Genomic DNA, 24,559 nt, shown 5'->3' on the forward strand with positions numbered 1-24,559 from the left:
TCCTTCCTTCCTTCCTTCCTTCCTTCCTTCCTTCTCTCCCTACTTCCCTCTCCTCCTTCTCCCCCTCCCTCTCTCCCTCCTTCTTGGCTGACCTTCTTGTCAGTATATCTTGCATATTTGATAAACATTTATGGAAAAGTGAATGAAACCTATCCTAAATGGGGAAGTAAATGCCCAAAAACAATATTAGAGCTTGACTTTTTAATTGTAGTTGTAGCCATGACCTCATTTTTGGTCATCTGATAGGCCCACATAATCTCTGCTTGGTGCTAGAAGGCATTTCCCCTTTTATATTTTCTACCTAATGTCATGCAAAGTGCAAGAGCTTTGGAGCAAAATGTTGATTTCCAAATTCTAATTCTTCCATTTACTACCCTAATAACCCTAGAAAGTTCTCTTTTTCTCTCTGATTCTTGGGCTATCCTCTTTTGTAAAACAGGAATAATAGCATCTACTAATTTCTAGGATTGCTGGAATAGCTTGATGAGATTTTATATATGAAAGCACTTTCCTAAACCTGAGCACTTCCATGTGATAATGACAATGCAGAGGGTGCTATAATTTTTTTTCCCTTGCTTTCCCAGCCGTGACTATGTCCCAGGCTGTGTGCAGTGGACTGGGTAGCTGCCTAATAATATCGCTGGCTCATAGGATATTTCCTATTTTTTATGTTCTTAAGAAGATCAGTTGAAATGTATGAGATGTAGTTTTGGAAAAGATGTTTCACAGTGGGAGGTGTTAAGGTTTTAGTCCTATTTCAGCCACTTCACTAGACAGACTACCTTACCTTTTTTGGGGGAATTGTATTATCTTAAAATAAAAATGTTGGAATAGTGATGTAAATTCCTCCTTCTGGTTCTAATATTTCATGAGCCTTAGTTCCATTTTCTATGCTTATCAACTATAATCGATTCTCTTGCAGTTTCTCAAACATCCTTCATCTGCACATCCTCATCAATAGTATTTAACGTATAGAATCAGAACCACAAATGTTTAAAGACATTTCTCAGCTGGGCACAGTGGCTCATGCCTGTAATCCCAGCAGCACTTTGGGAGGCTGAGGCACGTGGATCACCTGAGGCCAGGAGTTCGAGACCAGCCTGGCCAACATGGTGAAACCCCATCTCTACTAAAAATACAAAATTAGCCAGGCATGTTGGCATGCTCCTGTAATCCCAGCTACTCAGGAGGCTTAGGCAGTAGAATCCCTTCAACCCGGGTGGTGGAGGTTGCAATAAGCCAAGGTTGCATTGAGCACCACTGCACTCTAGCCAGGGCAACAAGAGTGAAACCTCGGAAAGAGAGAAAGAGGTGGGGGGTTGGGGAGAGGAGGGAGGGAGGGAGGGAGGGAAGGAAGGAATTTCCCCCCCTCTGTACGTTTCCATGGCATGGTCCTTTGCTTATACATCTGACTGTATTATATGGAATATGGGACATGGGAATTGAATACTTTTTTGTGGTTTCCAATTTTGGTAACATTTTAAGGGGTCAAAAAAGAGCTTGAGAATAAAAGGCTTGAGAATGATGAGCCAATGTATAAAGTTAACATCACATTTCTAAGTATTTGAATTTTGGGGAAAGTGAGAAAGTAGTTTTTGAAATTTAGCATGCCTGAGCTTATTAAACCTGTGTTTTCAAAATGAAAAATAAGAAAAATGCCTTCCATCAGGTTTTAAACAACATAATCAATAGCAAAATTACCTGACATGTTCTATTTTAGTAATAAATCCACATAGTTGTTGTGCATCTCCTCCAGCCCCCTCCTCACATAGGATAGTTTTAATATAAGAGTAAACCTTTTTTCCCCTATTACTTGTCTACTGATTTTATTATTTCATGTTATTTTGTTATGCAAAGGATTCCTGGATGATCCTATGGATATCTTTATAGGTATTTCCATATAGAAATTTCAAACAGATGTATTTCTTTTGTATGCACAAACACAGAGCTCAGAGAAGACAGCTTCATTTAGCAAAACTGTGTGCGTGGACTAACTGGTAAGCTGACTTTCTAGGATGCCAAAGATTGCCTAGATAACCTGTAGCAGTGTTTTTAAACTATTAATATCTTAGAATTGCTTCAGGAAATATTACTAGAGGAGATGGGGAATAAAGCAGCTCTGTATATGTTTCATAGAATGGGGTTCTATGTCTGATTTCGTTTTTACCGGGGACTCTGCTGCTTAAAAAGGGGGTGCCAAGTATCTATTTTACTGTCAAATAATTCAACTTATTGTGGTTATTCTTATAGTTCTTGTTTTATTGGTGAATAGATAATATAATATATGCATTGTTCCATATTATTATCTCTGCAAATTGACCTTTAATTGTAGGAGATTAGTTTAAAATATATTATTTATATTATTTTTATTTTATAAGGGCTGGAATTCAGTAGAAATCATTCAATGAGTAGGTAAATATTGTGAAAAGTGAAGGGTTTTTGTTGCATATTTAGTTTTATTTTCTTATTTGAATAGAGCAGTGAACAATGAGGCTACTTGTGTGTAGTCAAGTTCAGACCACTTTAACTATGACCCTGCCCTTACTAGTATAAGAGTTGGCTTAAACTCAGGGTTGGCCTAACTCTTATGGATTTAGTCTGATTGCTTTTGGACAGCAAACGTAGCAACAGGCAAGTTGTGAAATGTCATTATAAATCTATGAGTATTAGAGGTTAAAAAAAAATGCAAAAGCACCTGGAAGGTCCATACCCTCATTTTTATAGAAGTAAAAGTTGAGTTCCAGAAAGTCAGAGACTGCTTAATGGTATCAGCTGGACTTGGTCTTGTGTAGGCTGCAGAAGTAGGGCCGATTGTGTGAAACAGAGGCCCTTTGGAGTACTGCTGAATAATGACATTTATTTTAATTCTCCATCTCAATGAGATCTGCTACTAGAAAGCTCAGGGTCAGGGCAGATCTGTGGGTGATCTCTTACATCTTTCTTTTCTTCTCATTTTTTTCTCTCTCCCTTCCTCTTTTTCCTCTCCTCGATCTCTGTTCCTCTGCTTCTCTAGTGTTTCCATGCTCATTGTTTTTCTCCTGTTGTGTGTTTGGATTGTTAATAATTAACCATGTACACCATCATCCTTTTGGTTGATCTTGGCCATACCTCATCCCTGTGTCAGTTTTTTATTTTTATTTTTTTTGAGACAAAGTTTCTTCTTGTTGCCCAGGCTCAAGTGCAGTGGTGCAATCTTGGCTCACTGCAACTTCTACCTCCTGGGTTCAAGCAATTCTCCTGCCTCAGCCTCCCAAGTAGCTGGGACTACAGGAACCAACCACCAGCACTCGGCAAATTTTTGTATTTTTAGTAGAGATGGGGTTTCACCATGTTGGCCAGACTATTCTCACTGACCACAGGTGATCCACCCACCTCAGCCTCCCACAGTGCTGGGATTATAGGCGTGAGACACCATGGCTGACGGCAGTTTTGTTACATATTTTTTAGTCCAAACTCATAAGAAAAGGAGACTTATTTGTCTATCTAATTTCCTTGTCTCTGTCCAAAAGTAAGGTTCACCAGCCTGTTTATGGACCCTTGGTTCTGTGGGCCTCAGTGTTCTGAAATGGAGTCACATGTTTCAAAACATGGCTCCATTGGCACCAAAGGGTGGGGGCAGGACCATTTCCTTTAAAGGATATTTGGGTTGATCAAACATTGCTAATGCTGGGTGAGTGTGTTAGGGCTGAAAAGGATTAAATAATATGAATTGTGAGGAAAAAAAAATTCTAGCATTTATCAAGCCTAGCATTTATGTTCTATCTATCTTGACGTTTGGTATGGTTTGGATGTTTTTTTTCCCCTCCAAATCATGTCAAAATGTGATCTCCAGTGTTGAAAGTGGGGCCTAATGGGAAATATCCAATCATGAAGATGGATTTCTTATGATGGGTTAGTGCCATCCCCTGGGTGATGAGTGAGTTCTTCCTCCGGGTTCATGTGAGATCTGGTTGTTTAGAGAATTTGGTACCTCTCCCCGGCCCTTGTTCCTCCTCTCGCCATATGACATGGTATATGTCACCTTCCATCGTGATTATGAGCTTCCTGGGGCGCTCATCAGAAACCGACCAGATATTGACACCATGCTTCTCATACAGCCTGCATAATCATGGGCCAATTAATCTTCTTTTCTTTATAAATTACCCAACCTCAGGTCTTGTTTTATAGTGATGCAAAAATGGCCTAATATAATGTTTTTGTACTTCAAGTATACTAGTATCATGAAAAACTCTTGTCTTCTGTTGTATACCTTATTTCTTGTTTATGTTTTTTTTTTTCAGTGCTATGTTCTCAGTTGTCAAGGCAGCATTCCACTTCACATTATGAAAATGTATCCTGTTATGAAGCCTCTAGAGTTTGCTCCCAAGGCAGCTTTTGAGACAACTTTTCCCACTACCCTTAACATGTGGACAAGATGTGCTTCTCAGATATTAATAAGACTTGAGTTTAGGCCTAGTTTTGTACATTAGAAAAGTTGAGTTGTATTTCTGTTAACCATTAGATAAGAAGCTTTTTAGAGAAGAGGATTGTTTTTGTTTTTAAATTTATAAAGAGTATCAAAGAACATAGTGTATTTGGTACCTCTACGTAAAGGTAGAAGTGATATTTTTCAGTGGAATATGTATAATCTCCTCAAGGTTGAGTATCATGGCTTTTTTATAGTGCATACTACTTAGCATAAACTATTTTCTAGAGTAGCATGGAAAAAAGCCATCCATGCAAATCTATCATGAGTGTTATCCTATGAACATTGTTATCATGGAAAATTAGACAAAGAGGAAAATTAGGCTAATTATCAAATTAGTGGGTTATTTGTAAGTCCTCCTCCCCTGGAGAGGGTACATTTGGGGAGATAGATAAGAAGGGTTTTGGAAAAGATAAATACTTCAACTGAATGAGTGGGAAAGAGGATACACATCCCAATAGGAACAAATTCATTTCTTCCCTAACTTACAACAGTTTGTATCTCATTCCATAAAATGACATTTCTGTTAGATAAAATAGATCATATTTGCTGCATTTCTCACTACTGAATACTGCCTGTCCCCACTAAACATTATCAGGATCAGTTTGGTGAGGCTACTCATATTATTATATATCATGGGAGATTATATTAAGTAGAAATGTTACTGTCTTCGTTTTTATTTTAATCCCAATACCTCTTAACCATTATTTGAACTGTCTATTGGTATTTTCATGGCATCATTAACCATACAACATAATATAGGTTGTTTTTAAGGGAAAAAATATAAATTCACTCTGTACCCCCCCCACTCCCCCTGCCCCACACACGTAAGTATTCATTGTGTTAGAAATCCACTTAGAAAAGTTGTTCTCAAAGTGGGAACACCTCACTTTGAGAATGACTCAGACCACCACTGTCACTGAGGACGCTGAGAACACCCTCAGACCTGCGCCATCACTATCACCTATGAACTTACTAGAAAGGTGGGTTCTTGGGCAGCCAAGATATACAGAATAAGAAACTATGGCAGGTGCAGCCTGGAAATCTAAGGTTTAATAAGTCCTCCAGGTGGCTCCATATAGTCTAATGTTTTAAAAACACTGATCTAGGATTGTGTTCTGTATAGGTAATTCCTGGCACCATTACACATGTCCGGATGCATAGAAGCCCCATCTACTGAAGCCTCTTAGTAATTTATTTTTACTTTTGATCAAAATACTTTTAAAAGTCACATACTCAATTGACCATTAACAGAAACATTTATTTTGAGACTGTGGTTAAATTAACAAATAACTAGCATTTATTGAATACTTATGTGAATATCACTTGACATGTATGAACCCATTTAATTTTTACAACTGCATGAGGAACCCAGAGAACTCAGGTGAATTGTTGAGGGTCACAAAGCCAGCAAGTGGGACATCCGGCAATTACAGCCTGACTCCAAAGCTTTCACCAGTATTCTTTTGTATTAGTGATGCTTTGAGGAAACAACTTAATTACAGTAATTACAAATAAATACATATTGCTTGTTTCCAATTCATCAACGACAGATGATAGATAAACGATTGATCTTGAGCTAACTTACAACAAAACAGATACACTTTCAAGAGAAACTAGATGGAAACAGTTTGGATATTTCTCCCCTCCAGATCTCATGTTGAAATTTAATCCCAGTGTTGGAGGTATGGTCTAGTGGGAGGTGCTTAGTTCCGTCATGAATGGCTTGGTGCCTGTATGAGTCTGTTTTCACACTATTGATAAAGACATATCTGACACTGGAAAGAAAAGAGGTTTAATTGGACTTACAGCTCCACATTCCTGGGCAATCCTCATGGGAGGCGAAAGACACTTCTTACATGGTGGCAGTAAGAGAAAATGAGGAGAATGTAAAAGCAGAATCCCCTGATAAAATCATTAGATGTTGTGAAACTTATTCACTACCAGGAGAACAGTATGGGGAAAACTTCCCCGTGATTCAAATTATCTCCCATTGGGTCTCTCCCACAACACCGGGAATTATGGAAGTACATTTCCAGATGAGATTTGGGTAGGGACATAGAGCCAAACCGTTATCAGTGCCCTCCCCATGGTACAGGTCATACAGGGTGGGTTCTTTGTTAGTTCACAGAAGAGCTGATTGTTTAAAAGAGCATGGCACCCCTCCTCACTCTCTCTTCCACCCTCTCTCACTTTACGACATGCTGCCTTCCATTACCTTCCTCCATGAGTAAATGCTTCCTGAGGTCCTCACCAGAAGCAGATGCTAGCTCCGTGCTTCCTGTACAGCCTGCGAAACCATGAGCCAAATAAACCTCTTTTCTTTATAAATCCCCCAGCTTCAGGTTTTGTATTATAGCAATGCAAAATAGACTAACAAAGATAGTGTGTTTTGTTATTTAAAAAGAAAACACTCAAAATTCCTTTAGTTATCACCATCTTTTTTCCCACTGATAATAGACATAAGAGAGTAATAAATTTACTGACCATAATAGAAAAAAAGTGGAGTGAAATACCTGTTGCATTATTAAACTTAAATGAAACTGGCATTGAAAGGAAAATAAAAGTTGTATGTAAACACAATGTAATATTTTATGTTATTAGCCTCTTAGGTTTTACTAAGTTAAGGTAGTTTTATATTCCTAAGTTATCAGGGAAAGCTTTTCTTTTTCTAATTAATCACAAAAGGAAGCTCAAGCTTGGGTGAATCTGGGAACCCCTTTGTTTTCCACATGGGATCAGTGGTAAGACATGCCTTTAGCTCTGTGAAGCACAGTTGAAAACACATTGATTTAGTACATTTAAGACAGATTTCTCTAAGGATTATTTGGTTACTTTCTTAGGTCTGTCATTGGGCAGTCACATACAAATTCTGGCTTTTCAAATTCATGTTCTGTGATGTATTAGTATGGTTATTTGTCTGTTTCAGAATCTCAAAGATTCTGAAGGTTGTTGAAGATTAGTTCAGGGTCATGTATGTTTTGAGTGTGACGCTGGGCATTGGATCTAATTCCAGTATATAAACATCCTAGGGTGGAGACTGGTTCTTAATTAAATAGACCATTCCCCTTGGTCTTTTGTTTCCCTTAATAGCCTAGATAAGATTTTCCTATGTGACAGTTTTTATTTGATCATTAAGCTCCTTAACTATTTTTTTTTTCGTAGTGCAAGACTTTTCCGTTAATGCTGTTTTCCTACCTTGAAACTGAAATGAATACTGAACAAACAAATTGTTAATGTATTAGGCAAGATCTGTTTATTTTCATTCATTAATAATGAATGATCTCACCATTTCACAATCATTAAGGCCATAATTAGCTCAGGCAGAGATCATCTGTGGATGCTAAAACCACTGGGTGGGTGAAAGGTTTTTGAGGAGTAGAATACTCACAGTGCACTGAAGTATCACCTCATAGATTATTTTTAAATTTAAAGATGATCCAGCTATGCTTACAATGGTGAAATCTGGTAGACACTACGTTAATCGAGTCATCAAACTCGGCATCACCCAAATATGGGCCAAACTGACAGCATGAGCTTCCTGATGGAAGGCAGCAGGAAAGATGTGGCCTCATGCAGGTGATATTCCCTCCAAACTTGTTTAATCTGAACCAAATCATCAAGAAAAATCAGATTGGTGGACATTTTATAAGACACTTGGCCAGGATTATTTTTAAAATTAGCTTTATAAAAATCAACAATTAACTGGGAGCGTGTTCTAAATTAAAAGAGAATAAAAAGACATATTAGTTTATTATGTGATCTTTGGATTTGGGATGGAAATTTACAGTAGATAAAAGGACACTACTGGAACCACTGGTGAAATGTGAGTATGGGTGATATTAGATAATACTGTTTCTATGTTAAAGTTCTCCAGTGTGATAGTGGCTTTGAAAAAATTAGAAATCCTTAGGAATTCTTAGGAATTTCTTAGGAAATTTCTTTGGAATTTCATAGGAATTCCTAGGAATCACTTCTCTGTGAGTTTAAATTTCTTTGGATATAAAGAATGAAAAAGTAAATACATACAAATCAATGCTTTTTCATAACTGTTTGCTGGTACTCCTTGTCTGTCATCTGTGGTTAGTGGTTTAGAGATAGTTGGAATGAAATATGACCCATTTAAAGTCAGACTCTTGATAATGGCCTAAGTTTATTTCATTCACACACTATATGTTTTGGTTCTGGCTCTTGTTTTTTGGACTGTCTTTATGTACTTACAGTGAGGGTGTCATTGTCCTGTAATTCTGCTGTTGGGACTTACGATGATTTTTCAAGTCATAATAAGTCCCAACTGTGGTTTGGTGAGCTTTTACCACATATGTATTTAGAGAATGGATAAAAATAAATATAATATGTTCAAATGATTTATTCATGGCAGTTTGTCAACCTTGGTAAAGGGACGCTGTCACTAGACACCCTTGGTTCCCAGCCTCGATTCTTTCCCTCCTAGTACCTGTACCAGCTGCTGCTACAGCGATCACCTCTGCACAGGTGTGACCTAGCAGTCCTTGGCCTCAACTGCATCACCTTTCACTCACTTTCTGTGCTGGGCCTTCTCTGAGTCCATTTAACTTCTTGGGACAAATATGAGGGAGTTTAACATCTAGTAGGCAATCCTAAACCAATGGAGAAATGGAGGTTGAGGATACATGTCCACTCTCCAACCTCTCAGATGGAACAACTTGAGGCACATTTTACAGGACTCCTCAGCATGCTCCAGGAGGATGGAGCCCTAATTGCCCATGTTGCTGGCCAGCTCAATATAACATATTTGAATTGGCTTTCCTTCAGCATTAGTCTATTCTCATTGGGCTCATAAAGACATACCCGAGACTGGGTAATTTATAAAGAAAAAAGATTTAATGGAGTCACATTTCCATGTGGCTGGGGAGGCCTCTCAGTCATGGCAGAAGGCAAAAGTCACATCTTACATGACGGCAGGCAAGAGAGAGTGAGAATCAAGCAAAAGGGATTTCCCTTTATAAAACCATCTGATCACATGAGGCTCATTCAATACCATGAGAACGGTATGGCGGAAACTGCCCCATGATTCAATTATCTCCCACATGCTCCCGCCCACAGCATGAGGGGATTATGCGAGCTACAATTCAAGATGAAATTTGGGTGGAGACACAGCCAAACCATATTTCCTTTCTTCTCTGCTTAACTCTTTCTAATCCCTCAGTACTGTTTCTCGGAATTGATTCCCAAAATAAATGGCCTATATACAAGCTTTTGTCACAGGCATTGTTTTTCTTGGCAGAATACAAACTAAGACGATATAATCTTTGAAATCTCTCTAGTTATGGTTGAAGAGTGTGGGGATTGTTATAATTACAATAACTACTTATAAAAGCTTGTGGTGGTAACTTGAAAAAGCATTCATCAGGAGAATCTTCCTTGTTGCTGGCACTGGGAAGGTCATTTATTAATCAGGTAACTAGCACAGCTACTGGGATAGGGAATTAATTAGGAAGAAGACATGTTGGTAAGTCTACAGGATTCTGTTGCTTGGTTATAGGACTTTGGGTCTTGGTATCTGGTATAAGCGTTTGGGAGTAGCAAGAGCCCCTAAATCTAAAGATAAATGAGATTCATGGCGGGACTTGGGCAGGACATCAGTTATTTGACATGGGATATAAAATCGAGACTCGAGAATCTCTATTCTGATTCATAATGGGATTGAAATGTAGGAGTAAAGCTACTATCATATTTGCACAGTCTTCCCCTGCCATGCTGCCCTGTTATCCAGTTTTCATGCAAAATCACACAGTATTAGGCTGGAAATTTTAATAAATTACATCAACCTAATATGAGAAACTGAAAATAGGGAGCAGTCTGAACTTAGAGGGTAAGGAAAATAAGGATCCTGGAAACTAACTGATATCTTACAAGCACTGACTGGTTGCATGTCATAAATACTTGTTTCATGGTATAGTTCAGGGTAATTCTGTGACTTGTTGAGTCTCAGTGGTTAGATATTACAGTGACTTCGGGCATAGGCATTTGATGTACTTTCTGATTCAGTAAAGCACAGATGTTGAAGACCTGATTAAATCCTGTCTCTGCTAATACCCCGAGGGAACACTTAATGAATGATGCTTCCCTCAAGAAGAAGAATAATTAACAATAGCTATATTATTCATATTAACTTATAGTTACTGGTTGCTATAATTAATGCTATTTAGGAAAATCATCATAATTATAGCACTTTACAACTTACAGAGTATTTTCTCATCCATTTTCTTATCTGAATCTTGTAACATCACCCTGGCTTAGGTAGAACATGTGATATTGTCTTCATGTTATAGATGAGAAAATTATGGCCCAGGGAAAGAATTAAGCAGACACCAATCTATCACCCTTCCAATATATTGGACTATCTATGAGTATGTGGAAATACGCTTAACAAATTAATGTCTACCATAATATTTTATGTCTGCACACAAGAGAAGCAACTTTACTCGGCTTTTAGTTGCCTTCCATAGCAACAATGCCCTGCCTTTCCTTATACCAGGAACCATTACCCGGAATGTTCACATGAAGTTTAAATGTTAAGTGGAGTTTTTCTTAATTATACCAAAATGTTTCATAGTCATTACTGCCCTTTGAGATACACATGAGATCTCCTCTGATACAGGGATTAGCACCTTGAAAACATCTGTTTCCAGTATACAGACCTGCTGGCATTTAAGAGTTTAATCACACTGGAAATTCAGAATCAGAAAAGTCTGAATTTCAACCAACCTGTCATGTCACTCTTTTTCTATTTTTGGTTGTGACAAGAGAGTGGAAGAAAATCTCTCAATTTCACAAGGCCAGCCTTCAAATCTGGGCCATCCAGCTTGATGATATATGCGTACTTACCAGTGTGAGCATGTGTACACCCAGACGTGTGTGCACACACAGATGCACACTGAACCTCTTTGGTTCCCTTTTTATATCAAATCCTAGAGTATCCAGTGCCTACTGTTGTACCTCTAACTGTGTTTATCCAAGATACATTGATATGAGGAAGGTCACTGGCTGAACCTGTGGCACAGTCTGTTATTCTTCATTGATTTATTTATTCAAAAATACTTACTGAACACCTGCATGGACTAGGCCTTGAACGAGATTCTGAGGAAGCAGGAACAAAACAGACAAACCTTCTCACAAAGCTTTTATGTTCTATGGGAGAGACTGAAAATAAACAGAAAAATACACATGGTGGTAGATATTATAAAAAATAGATTTAAAAGGGTAAGGGGATAAGATGACGTGATGTAGAGGGGTCATAATAATACATTTAAAAGGAAAAAATTGTAAGGTGGCTGCTTTAGACAATGTGATAATATGAAATATATATATTATTTTATTATTATTATTATTATTTGTCTGTCGTGTGGGCTGGAGTGCTTGATGAAGTTTTAAGAGCTTATTCCATACACACACATGATCATTATTAAATTGTCACTTTAGAAGATTATTTTTTTACTTCACCCTGCCTCCAAATACTAGAGTCATCTTACTTTATACGTCCTTGCTTTTAACTCTAGACAGATGCTTTGCTTGTTTTTCCCAAACCTGGTCATAATTCCTGAAAACACCCTGTGGCGATGTCATTGTCCTTTACTCTCCTCTTGTTGATTCTGACTGCAGGTAATATGGGGCTCTAACATATGAAATCCAGAGATCCTGACTTCATCGTCTGTGCTGACTGCCACATGCTTCCTCTGCCCCTCAGTAGAACCCTAAGAGGTCTCTTTCCAGCTCACGTTTTACATGTATCGCTTGGGTCTTGCCATCCTTGCAGACATGTGTACCTAATACCCCCTGGACCTCAGACTTCTAAGCATTTCCATGCTCCGATATCTTCAAGTGCTAATTTCTCTTTCTGGAATATCAGTCTCCTTTCCCTGCTCCTTGCTGCTCCAATAAATGTTATTATTCTAGGCAGTGGTTTCTAAACAGCAAGAGCTTGTGAACTCTCTTAAGCTGGTTCTGCTCTTTAAGTGCAGGAATGGAGACATTTATTTTCCTTTACTTGTATACTTAAAAAAAATCTTCTAAATATGCAATCTGAGAAATAATCATCTTTTATTTTTCTGTTTCCATATCTGTCATAGTGATAATTCTATCTCAGCCAACCTCACTGAGATTTTATCAAAGCTTAATTTAAAAAAAAGAGGTACAGAAAAACTTGGACAAAGCCGCACTGTAACTTGAGACATTTGAACTTACAATGATATCAATGGAAATTTCATTTATTAACATGTATGTGTTGCGTCCAGCAGGGAAATCCCGGAGGCAAGACACTTGAGGAGAGGCGCTCCAGCCTGGACGCTGAGATTGACTCCTTGACCAGCATCCTCGCTGACCTTGAGTGCAGCTCGCCCTACAAGCCTCGACCTCTGCAGGTTAGTGCTGCCCACATCCGTCTCCACACAGCCAGTCCCAGATATTCTACACTTATCAGAAAGAATGTGCTGCATCTGAGAGCTCTTTTATTTTTTCTTTTTTTGAAACAGAGTCTTGCTCTGTTGCCCAGTCTGGAGTGCAGTGGTACAATCTCAGCTCACTGCAACCTCCACCTACTGGGTTCAAGAGATTCTCCTGCATCAGCCTCCTGAGCAGCTGGGACTACAGGCACACGCCACCACCACCGGATTCTTTTTATCTTTAGTAGAGATGGGGTTTCATCATGTTGGCCAGGCTGGCCTTGAACTCCTGACCTCATGATCTGCCTGCCTGGGCTTCCTAAAGTGCTGGGATTATAGGGGTGAGCCACCGTGCCCAGCCCTTTAATTCTTTTTTGATCTTCTTAGAGTCAATGGCTTAAGTGGTCTTTTTATTTAATATCAATGTGTGTTAGTCAACTGACAGATAGTTCTTAAACTGGCTCTTTGAATATTTTATTTAAAAATAACACAACATTACACAAAAATATTATATACAAAAGTAAATCTCTTCTTCCGTTGCCTTGATCTTTTCACAGCTTTGTCTATATGGGTATTTTGTTATATGTTGTTATAGTTTTCACAAATGTGACTCAGCTTGGCTAGGCAAGGTTAAGGTGAAGGGCTATGTCATTTGAAAAGAAATTACTTTTGTTGAACATTAAGGTGGTTTTCATTATTTTTGTCATTGTTATAAATAATGTTGCAAGGGACATATTTGTGTATATTGTCTTCAGAGCTATTTCCTGGCCTCACATTTCTAGGAGTGGAATTGCTACACTGATGAGTGTGACCCCTTTATTTACTTTCCTTTCTGAAGGTTGTGAATAGTTCATGCTGGTACCACCAGTCGGTTTGAACATGTCAATTTCTCCTGAAATTTGCCAAAATTTGATGGTAGCTATTGATCTGTGTTTTGTAAGTGCACATGGTGCCTTGTTAGGTTTTTTCTTTTTTTTCTTGTCTTTGGCCTGTTTTGGAACTTGGCTATTTTTCTGCATCTTCACCTAAGTCTGCATTCCAGAAGCTGATCTTCCACTGCCAGTGATCATTCCCTGCCTCTCGAAAGTCTTGAAAGGGCTGTGGCAAATCTGTTTCAGGGCTTCCAGGTCCTCAGAAGGCAGCCATCTGAACTCTAGCTGCACATGTTGGACAAGCACTATTGTCACTGTTTGACTCTGCATGACATTTGCTTGACTAAGTGAGAGTGCCTACAGCCTCTAAGCCTCACTGCAACTCTTGAATGGCAGATTCTGTATTTACAGTGGTTCCTTTCTTGAATTAAAAACCACTCCTCTTTCTTTGCTGAACTCCTCATAAGGCGGCAGCGCTTTCTTCTTCTTCCTTTTTTTCTTTTAAATGTGTATTTATTGCATTTTAGGTTTTGGGGTACATGTGAAGACCATGTAAGATTGTTGCATAGGTACATACATGGTAGTGTGGTTTGCTGCCTTTCGCCCTATCACCTATATCTGGCATTTCTCCCCATGTTACCCCTCCCCAACTCCTCACCCCCTGCTGTCCCTCCTCTAGTTCCCCCCTGCAGACCCCAGTGTGCGATGCTTCCCTCCATCTGTCCATGTGTTCTCATTGTTCAACATCCGCCTATGAGTGAGAACATGTAGTGTTTGATTTTCTGTTCTTGTGTCAGTTTGCTGAGAATGATGGTTTCCAGGTTCATCCATGTCCCTACAATGGACATGAACTCATCATTTTTTATGGCTGCATAGTATTCCATGGTGTCTGTGTGCCACATTTTCCCTGTCCAGTCTATCATCGATAGGCATTTGGGTTGGTTCCAAGTCTTTGCTATTATAAACAGTGCTGTGTGCATGTATCCTTATAATAGAATGATTTATAATCTTTTGGATGTATACTCAGTAATGGGATTGCTGGGTTCTTCCTCTTTTTGTTTTTAATGAGATAGAGTCTTGCTCTGTTGCTCAGGCTGGAGTACAGTGGCACAATCTTGGCTCCCTGCAACCTCCGCCTCCCAGGTTCAAGCGATTCTCCTGCCTCAGCTTCCTGAGTAGCTGGAAGACTGGGGCCTGCCACCACACACAGCTAATTTTTGTATTTTAGTAGAGATGGGGTTTCACCATGTTGGTGAGGCTTGTCTTGAACTCCTGACGTCAAGCCATCCACCCGCCTCGGCCTCCCAACATCTGGGATTACAGGCATTAGCCACCACGCCCAGCTGCTTTCTTCTTTAGATATATTCCCTTTATGTTTTCTAAACATATAATGGAATTGTCAGCAATGTGGGGATTCAAGGCAAAATATACTACCACTTAGCTCTGCCTTCGCTGTCCCTGCACTTGGTTCTATCTGCACTGTGAGTAGTCAAAATGTACTTTGTCCCTGTAAATGTGTACTGAGCTCCTTGTCTAGACCAGTCACTGTGGTCTTTTGGGGGAACTGATGCGGCAGAAAATTAGATAGTTGAAAGAAAGAGCAGTAGGACTCCGTTGTCATCTTCTAACAGCCTGTAATGTTATATGTGAAGCTATGGTCTCTACAGCAGGAGCACAAAGAAGATAGTGATATATTCTTTTGAGGTGTCAGAACCTGATAATTCTTATCAAAAGACTTGCATTTTCATCTGGAGGGGTGAGTGGAATTGCATTGTTGGAGACAGCTGGGGAGAATAGCCTGAGCCACAGGGCTGGAAGCTCCAAGGCTGCATTTAGAGATCTGTAAGCAACCAGATGGCTGCAGATGAAGTCTTCGAAGGCTTGTAGTAGAATATAGGTCTGGGAGGTTTCCTACAGACAGCATGTAGGCACATTTAAATGCCAGATTATGATTTTAGTATGTCTTTTGTAGAGAATGGGGTTAGTTGAAGGTTCTCAATCAGGGGAAGTCTAAAACTCATTCTGAAAAAGGAAGATAGGAAATAAGACCAAGTGTGGAAAGATGCAGGAGAGTAAGCCCAGGTCAGAAAAACGTTCTCCAGCAAGCCGCATTTCATACTTGCTGACCGTTGTCTGATGTTCAGCAGTTTTTTGATTCCAGCCAAGAAAATGCCCCAAATCTCATATCTGAAGACAGAAAGGCCACTGACTTTGCCACTGGACTCAGTGGCATTATGCCCAAATGCTTCTATCTCTGTTGCCCAGGCTGGAGTGCAGTGGTGCGATCTTGGCTCAATGCAACCTCCGCCTCCCAAGTGCAAGCAATTCTCCTGCCTCAGCCTCCTGACTAGCTGGGACTATAGGCACACGCCACCACACCCAGCTAATTTTTTGTACTTTTAGTAGAGATGGGATTCCACCATGTTAGCTGGTTGGTCTTCATCTCCTGACCTCTTGATCCACCCACCTCCACCTCCCTAAGTGCTGGGATTATAAGAGTGAGCCGCCATGCCTGTCCCCTCCCCTTTAAAAACAAAACAAAAACAAAAACAAGAAAACCTAGAGTTTTCATTTAAATATTTTTTTCACCTCTAAATTCTTATAACCTGATAGATTCTGAGAAGATCATGCTTTGAGGTTTTTTGTTTAATATAACCTTCATTCTTTAAGGCTGTGTCTACACATGCTTCTCAAAAACCATTGCATTTTAATAGGTTTATTCAGCAGCTACATTTTGTTTGAGCAATCTTTCTGAGCACACAAATTCATCATCACTGGTATTTGCACAGCACTGATTTTGAAGCACTTTCACATATATTCTCACCTGAGTGAGAAATAGATATCTCAATTCTGAGATGTGCTTGATGTGCTTATTTCAGGGATGAAGAAACTAAGACTCACCAAGAAGATTAATGATTTCTCCTTGGCCATATGCTTGAGCACAGCTGAGCACAACTGGACTTTGAATTTTGGCCTGTGCTTGATTTTAAGTTCTAAACACCAGATTGAGGGTGTTGGGTTTTGTTTTAATTTTTGTAATGTTTTTACCATCGATGAAAACTGGCATCAGTCATCTGAGTGACACTGTCCCTTGAGTGTGGCTTTCCCATAAAATAAAAACATTGAGAAGGTTACAAAATTTAATTATAATAGCCATTAAGTAGAACAAGTTCAAAATTATGGTAAAATATGCTTTCCATGTGACTGTTTCATTCAGAAATTAAAGGATGATCCATTCTAATTTTTTTCTATTACTGTAATTTAAGAAAGCAAGAGTTAATTGAGAGATACATCTCATCCTTTTGAATTATCTTCCCTCTGGTGGAACTGAATTAGATGTGTTAATATTTATTGGTTAACGTAATTATAGGCTGTGAGAACAATAATCACACACTTAAAATATTAAAAATATGTGCCAAGGGAAGATGATGTCTGTAGTAGACTGTGTTGTGTTATAATTAAAAGGTACTTGGAAAGTCCTAGAAATGTAGACCATTCATGCCCAGCTTTGATGTTTCTATTTTTTGTTCAAAGCAAATTTCAAAACCCATAGAATTACCTGACTACTTACAGTAGGCTAGTAGGTCTGTGATTTCTCATTAGTCAAGCATGTGTTATATGCTTTTTTTTTTTTTTTTAATCCATGTCTCTATCACTTTTGTAAGGCTGCTTTGACTCATGTTCTAGGGGAAAATGATATATATGTAGAATGTTTATATAGTGAGAGGTTCCAGGGAACTCTATTCTTCTAACAAGCCTGAAAAATGTCTGAGCTCTTGAAAATGGGTTTTTTAAGTGAATTATTGTTTATTTATGTTTTTTATTGTACTTTCAATTCTGTGGTACATGTACAGAGCATGCAGGTTTTTACATAGGTATATATGTGCCATGGTGGTTGGCTGCATCCATTACCCCATCATCTACACTAGGTATTTCTCCTAATGCTATCCCTCCCTTAGACCTCCACCCCCTGACAGTCCCTGGTGTGTGATGTTCCCCTCCCTCTGTCCACGTGTTGTGTTCTCATTGTTCAGCTCCCACTTATGAGTGAGAACATGCAGTCTTTGGTTTTCTGCTACTGTGTCAGTTTGCTGAGAATGATGGTTTCCAGCTTTATCCATGTCCCTGTGAAGGACATGAACTCATCCTTTTTTATGGCTGCATAGTATTCCATGGTGTATATGTGCCACATTTTCTTTATCCAGTGTATCATTGATGGGCGTTTGGGTTGGTTACAAGTCTTTGCTATTGTGAACAGTGCTGCAATAAACATATGGGTGCATGTGTCTTTATACTAGAATGAATTATAATTCTTTGGGTATATACCCAGTAATAGGATTGCTGGGTCAAATGATATTTCTAGTTCTAGATCCTTGAGGAATCACCGCACTGTCTTCCACAATGGTTGAACTAATTCACACTCCCACCAACAGTGTAAAAGCGTTCCTATTCCTCCACATCCTCTCCAGCATCTGTTGTTTCCTGACTTTTTAATGATTACCATTCTAACTGGCATAAGATGGTATCTTAATATGGTTTTAATTTGCAATTCTGTAATGACCAGTGAGGATGAGCTTTTTTCATGTTTGTTGGCTGCATAAATGTCTTTTTTTGAGAAGTGTCTATTCATATCCTTTGCCCACTTTCTGATGGTTTTTTTTTTTCTGTAAATTTGTTTACGTTCTTTGTAGATTCTGAATATTAGCCCTTTGTCACATGAGTAGACTTCAAAAATTTTCTCACATTTGGTAGGTTGCCTGTTCACTCTGATAATAGTTTCTTTTGCTGTGCAGAAGAGCTTTAGTTGAATTAGATCTCATTTGTCAATTTTGGCTTTTGTTGCCATTGCTTTTAGTGTTTTAGTCATGAAGTCTTTGCCCATGCCTATGTCCTGAATGGTATTGTCTCGGTTTTCTTTTAGGGTTTTTATGGCTTCAGGTCTTACATTTAAGTCTTTAATCTATCTTGAGTTAATTTTTGTATAAGGTATAAGGAAGTGATCCAGCTTCAGCTTTCTGGATATGGCTAGCCAGTTTCCCAACACCATTTATTAAATAGAGAATCCTTTCCCTATTGCTTGTTTTTGTCAGGTTTGTCAAAGATCAGATGGCTGTAGACATGTGGTGTTATTTCTGAGGCCTCTGTTCTGTTGCATTGGTCTATATATCTGTTTTGATACCAGTACCATGCTGTCTTGGTTTCTGTAGCCTTATAGTACAGTTTGAAGTCAAGAATTAAATACCTAGGAATACAACTTACAAGGGATGTGAAGGACCTCTTCAAGGACAAATACAAACCACTGTTCAAGGAAATAAGAGAGGACGCAAATGGAAAAACATTCCATGCTCATGGTTAGGAGGAATCAACATCGTGAAAATGGCCATACTACCAAAAGTAATCTATAGATTCAATGATATCCCAATCAAGCTACCATTGACTTTCATTACAGAATTGGAAAAAACCACCTTAAATTTCATATGGAACCAAAAAACAGCCTGCATAGCCAAGATAATTCTAAGCAAAAACAAGCAAACAAACAAACAACCACAAAAACACAAAGTTGGAAGCATCACAGTACCTGATTTCAAACTATACGAAAATAGGTTTTACTAAAGCATTTTCCTTCTTTTATTCAGGGAATATTTTCCACTCCCAGGTTTTCTGACTTTAGTTCTGTTCACTTATTAATCCCTATGTTGATATCAGAAATATGGCTTAATTCCACATATCCATTGATTCATTGATTCATTCACCTAACATTTGACAAAATCCTCCTCTGGAGCACTCATTGGAGATTTAAAGGCTAGTATCAACAGGTTTTTCCTTTAGAGTAATTTTTAATCTTGCAGAAGAGCTAAGCCCATAAGTAACCCAAAGGGACACAAAAGAAGGGCTTCAATGTGCTACTTAAATTATCAAGTAAATCATCCTGTGTCAAAATTATTGAGAGATAAAATACAGGAATTCCAACATTGTACCTTATACCTTTCAGTGTCATGGAGGACTGCATAGAGCAGGCAGTATTTGAGTTCACTTGGTTTAAAGGGTTAGGTAAAGGTCAGGGGATTCGAAGTACAAGAATAACAACAATAAGTCTCTATAAACAATCCCTAAAGCATAGAGAGGTTTCAGGTTGGTAAGCAAATCTTTATGCCAGGAGGGTGGCATACCCCAACTCTACGGTGACAGAAGCTTCTGTACACAGGACCCTTTTAGATCTAGCCCTGTGTACTTCATCATCTGCCTGTCCATCTGCATCCTTCATCATATCCTCTATAATAAACTAGTAAATGTAAGTAAGCATTTCCGTGAGTTTCATGAGCAATTCTAGCATATTATCAAACTCGGGAAGGGCATAATGGCAAACCCCAATTTGTAGTCAAATCAGACAGAAGTCTGGATAACCAGTGACCACCCCCAGCCCTCCCTGCCACCGCAGCTTGTGATTGACATATGAAGGGGAAACAGCCTTGTGGGACTGAACCCTTAACCTGTGAGATCTGCAGTAACTCCAGGTAGATCGTGTCCGAACCAAGTTGAGTCATAAGCCACCTATCTGATATCAGAGAGTTGGTTGATGTCTGGAAAAAAAAACCACACGTTTGGTGTCAGAAGTGAAATATTCTGGCCAGGCGTGGTGGCTCATGCCTGTAATTCCAGCACTTTGGGAAGCCAAGGTGGACAGATTACTTGAGGTCAGGAGTTTGAGACCAGCCTGGCCAACATAACAAAAAACTTAGCCAGGCATTGTGGGGTGATGTAATCCCAGCTACTCTAGAGGCTGAGGCAGGAGGAGAATTGCTTGAACCTGGGAGTCAGAGGTTGCAGTTAGCCAAGAGTTGTGTCGCTGCACTCCGGCCTTGGCAACAGAACAAGACCCCATCTCAAAAAATAATAATAATAAAATAAAAAGAAGTGAAGTGTTCCATGAGTAGCATACAGAAAACAAGTGAGGTTTCCCTCTTCAACTAATATAAAAAAATTTGGAGAGAGTTTTAAAATAAGAATAGGCTGGGGCATAGTTTGATAGCCTTGTGTCCAAGTTTGCCAACACGAGGAACATTGGCTTCTTGATTCCATGAGGTTCTCTCTCTGTAAAGAGCTCCCTTTGTGTGAACCTGTCCACATTATCAGTTAGTGCTCCCTTTTTGTTATTTCAAAAATGGGCAGGCTGGGTGCCATGGCTCACACCTGTAATCCCAGCACTTTGGAAGTCTAAGGTGGGTGGATCACATGAGGTCGGGAGTTCGAGACCAGCCTGGCCAACATGGTAAAACACCATCTCTACTAAAAATACAAAAATTAGCTAGGCATGGTGGCAGGCGCCTGTAATCCCAGCTCCTTGGAAGGCTGAGGCAGAGAATTGCTTGAATAGGAGGCAGAAATTGCAGTGAGCTGAGATCGGGCCACTGTACTCCAGCCTGGGCAACAAAGCAAGACTCCATTGAAAAAAAAAAAAAAAAAAGACAAAAACAGGTCAACTACGCTCCATTCCCACTTTTCAGAAGACAGAATATTATTCTAAAGCTACAAGAAATAAGATGGCTCAAAGCAACAGCTCACACAATCATTACCATTTCATTTCATTTTGGGATTGTTAGCTTGTGCCTGGAGTTTGCTTTAAAGCTTCAGGGCTTTGAAGGTTGGGAGCTGATCCTCTCAATGATGTTCATCCTAAAAACGACATATTTAATTCCTCACTTTAAAAACTATTCTAACTTCTTAGTCTATTTGGAAACTGAGTAGTGAAATGCTGTGTGGTCATATGGACATGTCTTTAACTGCAATCTAAGCACCCCCACACTGGGTTCCTTTCATAGAGCAATAATGTATGAGGCAACCTGAGAAATTATTTCAGGTATGTGTGTGTTGTACTTAGAGCTTTTTATAAGAATTCATGTGGTCTGAGGGCTTCGGTGCAGTATAATCAGGATGGGTCTTGTGGTGCCCTGGATCTTCCCTTCTCTGTACTCTGTGTTCTAGCTTGCAAATGCCATGAGGAGCTGCAGGGGAGATTAATTAGTAATTAAAATGTTTAATATTTCATGTTATTCCATGCAACCCAAACATGTAGGCTACTGGGAGATGTAAGCTACAACTTGCTGATACTGTTTGATGAGACACAGACTGTCCCTGCAGACTAGAGACTTTTCTGTTCCTGGCAAGGCTGCTTGGGACTTGAGATAGGAACTGGGTAATATTCTGTTGAAAAAGAAAATAGGTGTGGATAGTGGCATCTTCTTCCTCCCATATTCTCTTGGGAAAAATGTAGGAGCTTTTCATGATTTGCTGAGAAATGTATTTGTCCATATATTGGCATTGTCTGCTTAATAATAGCTTTCTTTGAGAGCTATGGTAAAAGTTGAAACCTTGTAGAAACCTCTTGTATAAGATGTTAAGTGGAACACAGTAAAATAAAACATCCAAAACACCATTTAAAAAGAGAAAGGGATCTTATTCTTCACAATGCCCATGCTTTGTTTAGAGTTTCTGGGTTGTTTTCAATGAGTCTGTACCCGCCAGAAAACTTTAACAGTTAAGTAACAATGAGGTGGGGTGGAGGAGTGGCTAGCTGACTCAGAGTTGCATGGCGTGGCTTTTATGACAGGCAATTAATTTTTAGATGATATATAATTGCATTTCCATGACATTTATACCTCATCATTTTTTTAGATGATGTGTTTGTGTCATAGGTAATGAGCATAATCAACGTTAGCTTTAAACATTTTGTTTTGTGTGCCATCAAAATGTAACGTTTTCAGAGTAGAAACTTAGCCTAAAAATCTACCTTGCATTGCATCTCAACAAAGCTTTTGCACAAAAATATTCACTTCACTGGTCCCAGTGTAAGAGTTGGCTCTGAATGTATCTTAGCTCCTGGCGGGGATAGAGGAGGACAGCTGAGCACATAGCTGCTGCGTGCCATAGAGTGTTCATTCAGCTAAAGCCTGGGTGGGAGGGGGTTGTCTCCTGCGGTTCTCTAGCTATATAGTCCTTGTGGTAGCCTTTAACTGTGATTTGTTTGTTTGACCTTGATGAGTCCTTGGCTCCAAGATGAACTGTTACATTACACTGAATCACTCAATCCAGCATTGGTTTAAAAAGAAACAAACAAAGCTGCCTGTTGAGTTTCCCTCTTTTACAACAGTATCTTAGTGGAAATAATTAGCCCTATGTCTATGCAGAAGCACACATCACATTTGCAAAATTAAAGAGTGTTCTTGTTAAGACTGGTTTTTCTCTGTCTTTCTTCCTCTCCCACTGTTTAAATATCTATTTTGGTAGTAGTGTTAGTATGAAACCCCATAGTTCTCTCTTTTCTTTTTTGATTTAAAAAGCAAATAAACAAGAAAACATAAGTCTAGCTTTTTTTTTTTTTAACTCAAGATGACTAGATATAACCATGGCAAATACGTAGGATTGTTGTGTTTTAAGAGAAAAAGCCATATCTCAGATAATCTAGAGTCATTGTTTTGTCCATTTTGACATCTACTTCTTTATATACTTTATAGCCAAACTAGAGTATAGTGATAATAAGGATGATCTCTAGACAGAAGGTTGGAGGTGGTTAATAACCCGTCCTGCATATCACAATTTTTCATGGTGAGTAACTGGTCTGCCCTCCAAGCAAAATATCACATTGTAATGTAACTGCTAAGGTTCTTTTCACACTGTGGAAAAATTACCAGTAAAGTTATACACTGCCTTTCAGTGAATATATTAATTATAAAGACAAAACTTTAGTTTATGTTGCATAATTTGAACATACATATTTCCCTATAAGTCTGCTAGCTGAAACTATTGAAATAAAATATACAAATTGAGCACATTTTGCTGTTGAGCCAGCAGTTATAGTTTTCATTTACAAATGCTGACAGAACCATTTGTGTATTTTGGTCTCTCTGCTTTGGATCCTGTGCTCACACCCAAATATGCACCTAAGTTATGTTGTCATGTTGAAGTTCCAGACTACAGGAGGGGATCGAATTATGTTTCATGGTATTGAGTCACAAATTATTTCAAGGTAAAGTAAAAATTTTGGAAGTTTTACCTCACAGAGTATACCGTATAGGAACAGTAGAAAAGTATAAAATGTCTTCAGTTTGAATAACAAAGAAATAATTGTGATAAGTACCAGACTGTGATGTCCCTGAGAGAAGGTTATCATTTGTTTACTGGCACGAGAGAGGCATACAAATTTATTTTTGCTGAATAAATAAATATTGTCATCAAATATTTACATCTCCATTCTTGAAATATGCTAGAAAATCCAATCTCTAATAGATAGAGAGTTAGTGCATGACAAAGTTATAGCTGCTGTCTGATTTTTTAGGTAAGGAACATGTATTTGCATTAAGAAAAATAAATATGGCTCAAGTGAATGATTATTTTTATAGGAGCAACCTGACGGTAACCTAACGGTAACTGATTCATCTAAAATGTTCAGCTTTAGTCCTGTATTGCCTTATGTCACTTGATGACAATGTACTTTGTTACGAAGATGATGTTATCATGGGATATAATTCAGTATTATATCCATTCTCTTACTACTGAGAAAACATAAAGAAATACCAGGTCTTTTTTCTGTATTCTCTGCAGAACTGAAGAAACAGAGGACCATTATGTTACTATTTCCTAAGTAAAAACCAATACTATACCTTCCTTGTATTCAGTGACAGGAAAGAAGTTACCTAGCTAATATATGGATATATGTTTTCCTCTTTCAGAAAACAACATCAACAAAAAACACCTGTGTAATTATTATATGAATTTTTCACTTTTACTGCCAGGTAGCTCTG

General features: G+C 38.7%; 1 protein-coding gene across 8 annotated transcripts in view; it reads left to right on the plus strand.

Annotated features, from left to right (window-relative positions):
* Nucleotides 1–24,559, plus strand: part of LOC108318535 (LIM domain containing preferred translocation partner in lipoma) — a 731,582-nt gene that overhangs the window by 359,873 nt on the left and 347,150 nt on the right. For 6 of the 8 annotated variants that reach the window (XM_017549618.2, XM_017549612.2, XM_017549616.2 and 3 more), the window contains one exon: nt 12,742–12,867. In XM_017549618.2, the coding sequence (XP_017405107.1) occupies nt 12,742–12,867 (126 nt within the window). The remainder of the gene's footprint in view (nt 1–12,741; nt 12,868–24,559) is intronic. The other 2 variants (XM_017549620.2, XM_017549611.2) reach the window with 1 other exon arrangement.

This window comes from Cebus imitator, unplaced genomic scaffold, assembly GCF_001604975.1.
Source record: "Cebus imitator isolate Cc_AM_T3 unplaced genomic scaffold, Cebus_imitator-1.0 Scaffold220, whole genome shotgun sequence".
Classification (NCBI taxonomy): domain Eukaryota; kingdom Metazoa; phylum Chordata; class Mammalia; order Primates; family Cebidae; genus Cebus; species Cebus imitator.